Source organism: Ascaphus truei, chromosome 4 (genome assembly GCF_040206685.1).
Source record: "Ascaphus truei isolate aAscTru1 chromosome 4, aAscTru1.hap1, whole genome shotgun sequence".
Classification (NCBI taxonomy): domain Eukaryota; kingdom Metazoa; phylum Chordata; class Amphibia; order Anura; family Ascaphidae; genus Ascaphus; species Ascaphus truei.
The window spans coordinates 289,464,975-289,478,185 of record NC_134486.1 but is presented as its reverse complement, the minus strand read 5'-3'; the positions used below and the strand labels follow the sequence as shown (position 1 = coordinate 289,478,185).

General features: G+C 46.2%; 1 protein-coding gene across 6 annotated transcripts in view; it reads left to right on the top strand.

Annotated features, from left to right (window-relative positions):
* The window catches only part of CDK19 (cyclin dependent kinase 19), a 285,352-nt gene extending 275,579 nt beyond the window's left edge, over positions 1–9,773 (top strand). For 4 of the 6 annotated variants that reach the window (XM_075597622.1, XM_075597621.1, XM_075597620.1 and 1 more), the window contains one exon: positions 6,882–9,773. In XM_075597622.1, the coding sequence (XP_075453737.1) occupies positions 6,882–6,894 (13 nt within the window). In that variant the 3' untranslated portion in view covers positions 6,895–9,773. The remainder of the gene's footprint in view (positions 1–6,881) is intronic. The other 2 variants (XM_075597617.1, XM_075597619.1) reach the window with 1 other exon arrangement.
* The last annotated feature ends 3,438 nt before the right edge of the window (positions 9,774–13,211 follow it).

Here is a 13,211-nt window from a genome sequence, read left to right as displayed (position 1 = left end):
ACACACCTTTTCTAAAGCACTGTATATACTGTGGGCTCTCCTTTAATTTTTTTTCACACTGATACACATACACACTCTTTCATCACTTGCTTTCAGGAACCTTTTGACACCTCCAGCCATAAAACACATCCACACCGGGGGAAGGACCAGCACAGATAACATTCCAATAGACACTGTTTATAGTATAGCTTTTGCTTGCTTCATTCATTATAACATCGCCGGAAGAAGAGATCAGTGTATCTCGAAAGCTCGCACAAATTAAAGCATTTCGTTAGCCACAGAACGGTATCATCTATTTATTTTTTGATATATATATATATATACAGTGGTTGACAAATCACCAAAAAATCTACTCGCCACACAAAAAAATCTACTCGCCACCTAGTACCAAACGTGTGCTGCTTGGGCCAATATTTACTCGCCCGGGGGTTAAATCCACTCGCCCGGGGCGAGCAAATGTACAGGTTTGTCGAACACTGTGTATATATATATATATATATATATATATATATATATATATATATATATATATATATATATATATAGTGTTCGACAAATCACCCAAAAATCTACTCGCCCAACCAAAAAATTTACTCGCCACCTAGTCCCGCCCCCAACTCCACCCCTAGTCCCACCCCCAACTCCGCCCCTAGTCCCGCCCCCAACCCCGCTTTAAAATAAAATATATAAATAAAATACATTTAATAAATTCCTAGTCAGAACAACATTCGTTTTTGACATAAATGTATTTATTGTATTACATTATACTACAATTAGTCGTGTGTGTGTGTCAATGTCGGATCTAGAAATAAAAGCCAGATGTGAATGACTAGTTTCCTGAACCCCTTAACCAGTGTCTGGACGTCGGCGCTTCACAGAGAGAGACAGACAGACAGACACCCACACACACACAGAGAGCGGCACACCCACACAGAGAGAAAGAGAGACACACAGAGAAAGAGACACACAGAGAAAGAGAGAGAATGAGAGACACACACAGTGAGAGAATGAGAGACAAAGAGAGAGTGCGACAGAGAGAGGGAGACAGAGAGAGGGAGAGGGTGACAGAGAGAGGGAGAGGGTGACAGAGAGAGGGAGAGGGTGACAGAGAGAGGGAGAGGGTGACAGAGAGGGAGAGGGTGACAGAGAGAGGGTGACAGAGAGAGGGAGAGGGCGACACAGGGAGAGGGCGACACAAGGAGAGGGTGGGTGACACAGGGAGAGGGAGGGTGACACAGGGAGAGGGTGACACAGGGAGAGGGTGACACAGGGAGAGGGTGACACAGGGAGAGGGTGACAGGGAGAGGGAGGGTGACAGGGAGAGGGAGGGTGACACAGGGAGAGGGAGAGGGTGACACAGGGACAGGGTGACACAGGGACAGAGAGAGGGTGACACAGGGACAGGGAGAGGGTGACACAGGGACAGGGAGAGAGGGTGACACAGGGAGAGGGAGAGGGTGACGCAGGGAGAGGGAGAGGGTGACACAGGGAGAGGGAGAGGGTGACACAGGGAGAGGGAGAGGGTGACACAGGGAGAGGGAGAGGGTGACAGGGAGAGGGAGGGTGACACAGGGAGAGGGAGGGTGACACAGGGAGAGGGAGAGAGGGAGACACAGGGAGGGAGGGAGAGATTGACACAGGGAGAGGGAGGGTGACACAGGGAGAGGGAACAAACAATGTAGGAAGGTTGGAGCACAACTGAATACAGGGTGGAAAAAACAATCTGCAAGAGAGTGTGTGTCCCAAAAAGGTTTAATGGATCAAACCATAAACTTACAGTGAGCCCACGGGCCCCCACCAACGCGTTTCGAGCAACGCTCTTTATCAAGGTGCATATCGATCCTCTCTTACCTGGTCTCTGATATACACTTAGTTTCCCGCCAAAATCTACCGTCCGCTCGGCGCTTAGCCGCGTCACAAGTGGCGCGTCATGCGCGTCGCGCAACGGTGACGTCAGCGCGCACTGCGTGTATACAGATATGACAAACTTTATTGACAATTTACAATTACCTATTAAAGCATCCAAATAAAACTACATACATAGAAGACCTGGCTACACAATGCCTTTATAACATATTAAAACCTATCTGATAAGACGTAGGGGGAAAGAAACAATATCCTTCCACATCCTACAAAATACAAACATACAAAATAGTAAAATAAATAAATCTGACACAAAATAAGCGCTTTTAAAATCCCAAAATAATAAATCATATATATACATAATGTGTATATATTATGATGAATAAATGGGAAAACTAAAACAACATTGTATAATAGATCATGACATTCTATCCCCCATAATGCACAAACAAATATTTGAGAAGTAATGATATCGGAGTAGGGTATCTGATTAATGATTTCTTCATTCATTTAATGAATTTAATTTTGCTTAATTTTATGCATAAAAGGGAGAATGTGATCAAGAGGTGTGATCAAAAAACCTGTAATGAAATGGTTAAAAGAAACCGTGAAGAAACTCCTAAGGGTTTAATCAAAACATAAGTTGATATTTTATGACCATGGGATGATGAACAAGTAATGCCAAACAGTGCATAAAATTGAAAATACTCGTATGTGTATAAATGAATAACACATCTGTATAATATGTTAAGCACCGTTATCCTCTTGTTCCTCACCCCATGCGTAATATAGGTTTAGGTATAGTATAGTAGAGAATTCTTTATAGCAATAAGTGCATAATTACCTTGACAAGTGGACAATAGATTTAGCAATATTATGTATTATCTATCCGAACCTGTTAATGCAAGAATGGAGTGAGGTCCCAATCTGAATTTAGACCATTTGGTATCTTAGTATTTAGGGTAAAGATCCAATATAGTTCCTTCTTGTCTAATGAGACGGTTCTGTTTCCTCCCCTAATCGGTTTAGGAATATGTTCAATACCCCTGTATTTCAGATTTTTTATATTTCCCAATCTGCAGTTGGTGAAGTGTTGGGCGACAGGATGGGTCAAGTCTCCTAATTTGATAAGTCTTATATGTTCCCTCATCCTAGCCTTCAGTGCTCTGGTGGTACGTCCTACGTACTGCTTACCACATCCACAGTCCAAGAGGTAGACTGTGAATGTGGTATCGCAGTTAATGAAAGATGTTATAGGGAATCGTTGCCCCGTACTGTTAGATACAAATTCTTTACATGACTCCATGTGTGTGCATGACACACATTTAAGACACTTGAAGCAACCTGTGGGGAGATTACGATCCTGACCTGGCACTGATGAAAAAAGACTTCTCGTCACATAGTTGGCTATAGTCTTAGCTCTCTTGAAGACAAATCGTGGCCCTCCTAAGTATACCTTTTGGAGCAGTGGATCTGCGGATAGGGTAGACCAGTGCTTTCTAACAATATTCTTTATACAGTTAGCCTGTGTGCTATATTGAGTTATCAATAGCTTTTGATCTATGTTTTTGAGCACCATACAGCATTTTTTACACAGGGAGAGGGAGACACAGGGAGAGGGAGAGGGTGGGTGACACAGGGAGAGGGAGGGTGACACAGGGAGAGGGAGGGTGACACAGGGAGAGGGAGGGTGACACAGGGAGAGGGAGGGTGACAGGGAGAGGGAGGGTGACACAGGGAGAGGGTGACACAGGGACAGGGTGACACAGGGACAGGGAGAGGGTGACACAGGGACAGGGAGAGGGTGACACAGGGACAGGGAGAGAGGGTGACACAGGGAGAGGGAGAGGGTGACGCAGGGAGAGGGAGAGGGTGACACAGGGAGAGGGAGAGGGTGACACAGGGAGAGGGAGAGGGTGACAGGGAGAGGGAGGGTGACACAGGGAGAGGGAGGGTGACACAGGGAGAGGGAGAGAGGGAGACACAGGGAGGGAGGGAGAGATTGACACAGGGAGAGGGAGGGTGACACAGGGAGAGGGAGACACAGGGAGAGGGAGAGGGTGGGTGACACAGGGAGAGGGAGGGTGACACAGGGAGAGGGAGGGTGACACAGGGAGAGGGAGGGTGACACAGGGAGAGGGAGGGTGACACAGGGAGAGGGAGGGTGACACAGGGAGACACAGGGAGAGGGAGGGTGACACAGGGAGAGGGAGGGTGACACAGGGAGAGGGAGGGTGACAGGGAGAGGGAGGGTGACAGGGAGAGGGAGGGTGACAGAGGAAGGGAGGTTGACAGGGACAGGGAGGGTGACACGGAGAGGGAGAGGGTGACACAGAGACAGGGAGAGGGTGACACAAGGAGAGGGTGACACAGGGAGAGGGTGACACAGGGAGAAGGTGACACAGGGAGAGAGAGAGAGGGTGACACAGGGAGAGGGAGAGGGTGACACAGGGAGAGGGAGAGGGTGACACAGGGAGAGGGAGAGGGTGACACAGGGAGAGGGAGAGGGTGACACAGGGAGAGGGAGGGTGACACAGGGAGAGGGTGACACAGGGAGGGAGGGAGAGGGTGACACAGGGAGAGGGTGATACGGAGAGGGTGACACAGGGAGAGGGTGACACATGGAGAGGGTGACACATGGAGAGGGTGACACATGGAGAGGGTGACACAGGGAGAGGGTGACACAGGGAGAGGGAGAGGGTGACACAGGGTGAGGGAGGGAGAGAGAGGGTGACAGAGGGAGAGGGAGACACAGGGAGAGGGTGACACAGGGAGAGGGAGAGGGTGACACAGGGAGAGGGTGACACAGGAAGAGGGAGAGGGTGACACAGGGAGAGGGAGGGAGAGAGAGGGTGACAGAGGGAGAGGGAGACACAGGGAGAGGGTGACACAGGGAGAGGGAGAGGGTGACACAGGGTGAGGGTGACACAGGGAGAGGGAGAGGGTGACACAGGGAGAGGGTGACACAGGGAGAGGGTGACACAGGGAGAGGGAGAGAGGGTGACACACTCACAGACACAGACACCCACTCTCACTCAGACAAACTCACACACACACACAATCTGTCACTCACACACACACAAAAACACTCACCCGCAAGGCAGGGGGGTCGCACATGGCAGCGGGGGCCTCCGCACGGCAGGAGGGCCTCTGCAAGGGGCCGCGCCCCCTCCAGAGGGGGACGCCGACACCGCAGTATCCTGCTTAGACCGAGCAGGGTGAGGCCCCTGTGAGGGGATTTCCCCTGCTTAGAGCAGGCAGAGGCCCCTGTGAGGGGATTTCCCCTGCTTAGAGCAGGCAGAGGCCCCTGTGAGGGAATTTCCCCTGCTTAGAGCAGGGAGAGGCTCCGGTTAGGGGATTTCCCCTGCTTAGAGCAGGGAGAGGCTCCGGTGAGGGGATTTCCCCTGCTTAGAGCAGGGAGAGGCCCCGGTGAGGGGATTTCCCCTGCTTAGAGCAGGGAGAGGCACGCGTGGGGTGAGGGGGGGGGGCACGGAGGCCGGGAGAGACTGGGGTGAGGGGGGGTGGATGGCCCAATGGGAGGGGGTGGTGAATGGCCGATGCGAGGGGGGGGCGGATGGCCCGATGGGAGGGAGGGGGGGGGGCGGATGGCCCGATGGGAGGGAGGGGGGGGCGGATGGCCCGATGGGAGGGAGGGGGGGGGGGCGGATGGCCCGATGGGAGGGAGGGGGGGGGGCGGATGGCCCGATGGGAGGGAGGGGGGGGTGGATGGCCCGATGGGAGGGGGGGTGACAGATGGCCCTGCAGGGGCCTGAGGCAGACAGGCGTGGAAGGGGCTGGCTGGCGGAAGGGGGAGGAGTGGAAGAGCTGAGGAGGGGAAGTTGCTGAGAGGCGGGGGAGGAGCGAAGGCAGTGATCAGAGAGCTGGCTTTTTTTTTTTTCTCCAGCGCGAGCGCGGGAAAAACAGCAGCGCGAGCGGCGGGAAATTTAAAAAAATACACGTGTGCTGCTTGTGCCAATATTTACTCGCCCGGGGGTTAAATCCACCCGTTCCGGGCGAGTAAATGTATACAATTGTCGAACACTGTATATATATATATATATGATTATCTTTAATATGAAAGATGCTGATGCAAACCCTATGTTATTTCTAGGTATAGAATAATGTATTTGGCATATGTCCCGTATTATGTTTCTCCCATGATTAGAATTCTTCTCTTATCTACTTCACCGTTTATATGAATCTATAATCCAATATCTCTTTACAAGGATCTTGTACGCATGCGCATGAAATATAAGAAAAAATATAGGAATATATCATTTTAAGGAAAATGGCTACAGACTAACTGGTCTGACCAGGACTTGTTTATTACATTGGAAGAAGAATCGCAACAAAAGTTATTGGTTTGTACTTTCATATTTAATGGGTGTTATGCATCAAAGTTTCCTAGCGATAAACAAATTAGGCAAAAATAAGCATCATACTCATGACAAGAAAGAATCTCCCTCTCCCACAATTTTGCCGCTGGACGGAGCTTTGATACATAAATCTCATAGCTAAAATAAAAGGATGGCAATGTATTCTTAATCTTAAAGTCCTGTTGCATGATATCCTTCTTTTCCGTTTCCATGTTATGAGTTTTTAAAAATGATAAAATGCAGCATGTGTGTTTTTTTTTTAGTTTTTATTTCTTGTGTTCCATCCTGTATAAAAAAAACCCCAACGCCCATATCTACTAATGAGTGCGAAGCTTTAGCACGTCTTAACTCCTTTTCATTTTTTCATGCTAAAGCCTAGGACCCTTTAGTAAATAAAGGCCTCAGAGGGCTGCAGAGCTGTAAAGACCAAGGCAACCTAAGAATCAAGCCCTTCCTCCATAGTTTTAAAGATCAGTTTCAATAGAAAACCAAAAAAAAACATTCTGATTGCCAAGATCCCACAGAGGCAAGGAAACTGGAAACAAAATGTAAAGGCACAGTCCCAATAAGAAGCTTCTAAGTTCTCTAGATATGGCTTATTATTCATTTTTCATCCTGAACTCACACTTTAACATTACCTAGGCCTGGTCACTGAAAGTCTGGCATTGCTGCTGCAGCATCTTTTTTGCACTCAGGTACGAATGTAGCTCGTTTTAGGGGCCTATGTATTAAGCATTACAAATGGAATTTATGGATTTAAATTGACGCCCGAAAATCACAAATGATATTGCGCTTGCATGAGCCTGTGTACTGACCTTTATTCTCAACGTGCGGCTAAAGCTACAAAAAAAATGTTTTCGGCAAATATATTGGCGTAAAGAATTGGGACGCGCATGTTGCGCAGATGTAAATGGCATGTACTAAAAACATTGTGTCTGTGCGCCCAAAAGAGTCGAACATGCGTCAAAATTGTCCTCCAAGTTGTACCTGCCGTAAATCCTACAAAGCCTGTTTATATTGTAAAAATACTTCTAATTCTGTGCTACTGTTTGTATCAACAAAAAAATGCAGCACAAATGTTACATAATATACATTAACAGAATGTACTATTACAGTATGACTATTATATAATACACTAATCACTGATATTTACTAATACCAGTTAAAAAAAATTACACATAATTCTGTTTTCATTTGAATTGTATCAATTAGGTACAGGCGGGCCCCGGTAATGCGGCGGGTTCCTTTCTATGGTCCCGCCACAAAGCGAAATCACCGGAAAACGGAACCGCCATAAAGCGGACCGCCGAAAAGCGGGGCCCTACTGTATGCGGCACAACGCAATGCTTCAAACATAATTACAGACAGCAAACAACTGTGATGTCACATAACAACCTTCATACATACCACGCAAATGTTGTTAAGGTTTTTACTTCTTTTAAGCACTACAATTTTAACACAATAAACTATTTGAAAGATCACGTTAGTACTGTATGTAGGCCCCCTCGTTTCTCCGCAGCCAGGTACTGCTTGGGGGAAAACAGCCCGCGGCAATTCCCAGGTGCATGGAACGCAGGCCCTGAAAATGAGCTGCAACAGCTGCCTACCGCTCCGGTGAAGGTGACAGCTAAGTGGGATTGCACCTTTCACTTGCAATATTACTTTAATATCAAGATATATCAAAAGTTCCTAATATCCAGAAAAGGGTACTCAGATAGCACTAATATGTATTTTATTTTTTTATCTTAACAGTTATTGTATATAATGCCATATGTAATCTAAACTAATAAAAAAAAAGTGATATGTATTATGATGTGTTAAAAAAAAATTAAAAAATAAATAAAAACCTTAATGCACTGTTATATCCTGAATATTTAGTAATAAATTAATACTATTTAATTTTATTTACATTAATTTGTCTTGTGCCGACACTAACAAAAAGTATTAAACAATGTCATTTTTAGCAATGATTTTAAAATACTTTTTATATGCGTCATGTAGTGGACATTGTCAATGAGTGTTTTTCCATGTTCTTTTGCTGTGGAATATGCTTGTCTTTTTTAAACAAACAAACAACCTTTGCTGCCTGAGGGGGCCCCCGCAGCACATTGCAAAGCAGTGTGTGGCAGTCACGTCTGGCAGCACACAAGTTGTTTTGTCTGTTTCAATGGTTTTATAAAAAAACAATTCCATGTACATTACGAGGTTATCTTTTTGCAATGTTATTCTCAGTTATTGGGTACATTCAACTTGCTGCCAAAAGCCTCTGCTGCTTCAATTCCCTGGTGGCAAATTATGGCTTTGACTTTCTATACCCTAAACCAGCAGTAGGCAACGCCAGTCCTCAAGTGCCACCAACAGGCCATGTTTTAAAGAGGCAGTTTAAGCAGCACATTAAAAAATATATATCTATATTTTATATATATATATATTTTGTTGTTGTAATATATGCAGTCTTTGATTACCTTTATTGAAAACAAATTACCTGAGCTGCAAATGTATTGGTTCTCCCGTGATTGATCGGCAAAGATCCTGCTTCCCGGGGTTCATTAAATGGCTGCCTTTCAGTTTCAATCAATCCTTCAGTCAGTGTAACTCAGCAGCTACAATGTATTCTTATATTACTCTGGTAACATTATCTATTGTTACCGTTTGCAGCTCAAACTGCTAGGAACATTGGTAACAAATGATTATAAACAGAAAAGTGTTGCAAATATCTTGCACTGCTGGGGAGGTGGGCTAAAGCCTGCTATAGAAATCCTAGGATGCTCAGTATATTAAAACATTAAAAATGTAATTAAGCGTTGAATTTTAAAAAAGTAGTAAGTATTATCTAATTCTACAGAACTGATTTCTTTTCAAAATGGCACATGTAGGATACTGCATGGATTGCTCCTTTAAGGATATCCCTGTTTCAGCTCAGGTGGCTCAATCAGTGGCAGCCATTTTGATTGAGCCACCTGCGCTAAAGGACTGGAGTTGCCTACCCCTGCCCTAAAGTGTTGGGGGCATATGTATCAAGACAAAATTAGGGCAATTCTGGGACAAAAACATTGCTCCAGATATATCAAAGAAAAAATCATATTGATTTCAATTGTATTTTTTTTTCTTTGATAGATTTGATTTTTTTGCCCCCTAATTGTGCCACTTTTACCTTGATATACCTTTGATATACCTTTTTGGAGGTGTCTGCAACGCATTGCAGAATTAGTTTCAGGTACCACCAACACTATAAAGATGGCAGGCATGCTATGGGTTCATATCAAAGTATTTCTGCAGTTTTGCCCTGGTGCAAAAAAGACCACTAGAAAAATCCCTAAAACATTACCCTAATTTCAGTGTACAAAACGTTGCATTCTGGATTCATTTTTATACCATTGCAAAACATAGATAAAACTTTGAGATTAACTCCTCGCCTGTTTTGTACAGCTATGAACTTTAATACGTTCACATTGCTCAGCCTCTACTCTTCAGAAGACTGTTAAAAGTTAAATATACTGTAAATACATTGCGTTTATTTTGTATTTTTGGTTGAAATAAAATATAATTGACTTTACTTCTGTCTCGTTGTTAATTTATTTACATAAACAGCTTTTGCCTCAAGGTTGGAAGAACCCAGGGGATGTGGGTGAATGAAAATATAGTAGAAAATGACATTAGATTTGGTCATCACTCTATGTGCATTTCTTCTACAGTAGTTACTCTAACATTCTAGATCCTCCCTAGTTAGCCCCTTGCTAGCAATTAACACCTGTTGATGGCAATTTAAGTGAAAGGGATTCAAGCTCTGTTTATTGTATTGTATGTCTTTATTTATATAGCGCGTGTGTACTCAGTGCTTCACAAAGAATACAGCACAGGGAATTATAATACTACAATAAGTGCAGCAAAATCAGACAATAGGAAAGGAAATCCCTGCCCCGAAGAGCTTACAATCTAAGAGGTTTGATGGGGAATTTACAGAGACAGCAGGTAAGGGAATAAGTGCTGTAGATGGCAGTGCTTGGCCACAGTGGGTGGTAGGAGTGACTGAATGTGGGTGAATAGCCATGAGTGCAGGCTATTGGGATGCTTTGTGGGGTGAGTTTTAAAGTTAGTCAGTATTCAAATGAGAGGGTTAACACAATTTACAGGGGAATAGATGGCAGGGAGGCATGGGTGAAATCAGGTGTGTATGTCTGGGTTCAGGATTAGGGGAGATCCCCAGCAGCAGGAAGGAGTAGATAGAGAATGTGAATAGAGGATTTGTGTGGGTGTTTTTTATTGAGGGGTAAATAAGTTGATGGAAGAAAGGTGTATAAATAATGGTGCAGTGGAGAGTGGGGAAGTTGGAGAGAACAGAGACATTTGCAAAGGAGTGAGGAAACAGTAAACAAAAAAAGCAATAGGGGGGCATAGTGAGATGCATGAGGAGAGACTTCCCAGGTACTGGTGGATAGAAAGAGTACAAAGAATCACAGCATATCGAAAGTAAAGTTCTCACAGTTGCAAAGTTGATGTGCAGAGTCTCGATCTTCCTCCAATCTTCACCTCCAATTTCAGCTCCAAAATTAACTCTGCCACACACTTTTGATGTTACACTTATGATGGGACACAGCCATAAGTTACATTTCCACCTTTAGAATGCAATTTTCATAACACAGGATGTCTCAGGTCATGACAAGAGTTTCATATTGGATTGATAGATTGGGGGCGTAGTCAGACAAGGCTCCATTAATATTAATACTGACTGCAATTTTTTCTCCCTCCTATCCTCTCCCTGATCCTTTCTTTCATCATCCCCCCTCATCATCTCTCCCCTCCTCCTCATCATCTCTCACCCTCATCATCTCTCCCCCTCATCATAGCTCCTCATCTCTCCCCTCCTCATCATCTCTCCGCCTCCTCATCATCATCACCATCATCAGCTCTCCCCCTCATTATCATTATCACTATCATCAGGTCTCCCCCTCATAATCATCATCATTATCTCTCCCCCTCTTCTCTCCCCATCCTCATAATCTCTCCCCCTCCTCCTCATCTCTCCCCCTCTTCTCTCCCCATCCTCATAATCTCTCCCCCTCCTCCTCATCATCTCTCCCCTTCTTCCTCATCATCTCCTCTCCCCTTCCTCATAATCTATCCCCCTGCCCTTCATAATCATCATCTCCCTCCCTCCTCATCTGTCCCCCTAATTATCTCTCGTTATATCTCCCTCTCCCCCTCCCCATCATCACCTCTCCCCTCCTTATCATCTCTCCCCCTCATCATCATCAGATCTCTCCCCCATCATCATCATCAGATCTCCCCCTCCTCATCAGATCTCCTCATCAGATCTCCCCCTCAAGAGGGGGAGAAGGAGGGGTGAGAAGGAGGGGGGGATAGGGGGAGGGTAGAGGGGGAGAGAGGAAAGGCGAGAGGAGGGAGAGAGGGTGTGTATAGGAGGGGGAGAGGGGTTTGGGAGGTGGTGGGGAGGAGGGAGAGAGGGGGGAGAGAGTGAGGAGAGAGAGGAGAGGGGGGAGGGCAGAGATACAGGGAGGGGGAGAGAGATAGGGGAAGGAGAGAGGGTGGGAGGAGCGAGAGGGTGGGAGGAGAGAGGGTGAGGAGAGAGAGAGGGGGAGGAGAGAGAAAGTGGGTAGTAGAGAGAGGGGGAGGAGAGAGAGGGGGAGAAGAGAGAGGGGAAGGAGAGAGAGGGAGGAGAGAGGGGGGGAAGGAGAGAGAGAGGGGGAGGAGAGAAAGGGAGAGGAGAGAGAGGGGAATGAGAGAGAGGGAGGAGAGAGAGAGGGGGGAAGGAGAGGGGGGGAGGAGAGAGAGAGGGGAGGGAGAGAGGGAGGGGGCAAGGAGAGAGAGGGGGAAGGAGAGAGAGAGGGGGGAAGGAGAGAGGGGGAAAGGAAAAAGAGAGGGGGAAGGAGAGAGAGGGGGGAAGGAGATAGATGGGACGAAAGAGGAGAGATGGGAAGAGACAAGAGTGAGAAAGAGGGGACAGGGATATTGGAAGAGAGGAGAGGATCTGAGTATGCCTGCTGCCTACCGGTGGCCCTGGAGGAGTGAGGGGGCCTGTTAATGGCTTGTGGAGGGCCCTGCTGAGCTGCCTGCCGAAAGGTGCCCATGGAGGTGCCTGTCAGGGGAACCTCCCATCTACCAGTCTACAGCAAGCTGCCTAGACACGCACCTCCGAGGACACCTTCCAGCAGGCCACCTCTGCGGATCATGCCAGGTTAGCTTTGCCGGCAGAATAGTGAGGGAGAGAGGCAGCAGCTGGGTGACGGAAACCTGCAGAGAGCCGCAAGTACAATAAGAGCAGAAAGAGACGGAGGTTGCCGACTCCTGTACTACCCCTTAAAAAATGTGTATTATGGAGCATTTGAGACTTATAAAAAGAGAAGTCCAGACACATCCAGTATCAAAACATATTTCCAATTGTCTTTTTGGTACTTTGAAGCCACTAAAATGTGTGGCATTAGACCATGTTTGTTCACCACCCTGTGGAGGTAATAGGGCCAATTTGTTATATCGAAGAGAGGCATTTTGGATCTTTACACTAAACTCTCTTACTCCGAAGAGGTTAAATATAGAGTGGGCTCTAAAATATTTTCTCTAAATACAACACCTGCTATTTTGTACATGTGTGAATAAAGAACATTATACTTTTTCATCAACACTGGGTTCCTGTGCTATTTCCGGTTCTGGATAAACGGTGTGCTGTTGTTCCAGATTCCCCCTTCCACTTTCTACATTGTCTTCATTCACAGAAGCAAGCACCTAGGGAAGCGCAAGAGTGATGCACTGCATTCCTACAGCGTTTACCCCTGTCGAGCAGACAGGTTCCAAACACCCATGACCCCGGTTTCTTCAAAAAGAGGTAAGATCATACTCCTCATAAGACCTGGGAAGGTGTTCGGGGTTCAATGACCGTATACCTTTATCCCAATACCAATTTGATATCTTACTATGTTTGCAACGTCAGCCATCTCCGGAGCACATGACAGTGTA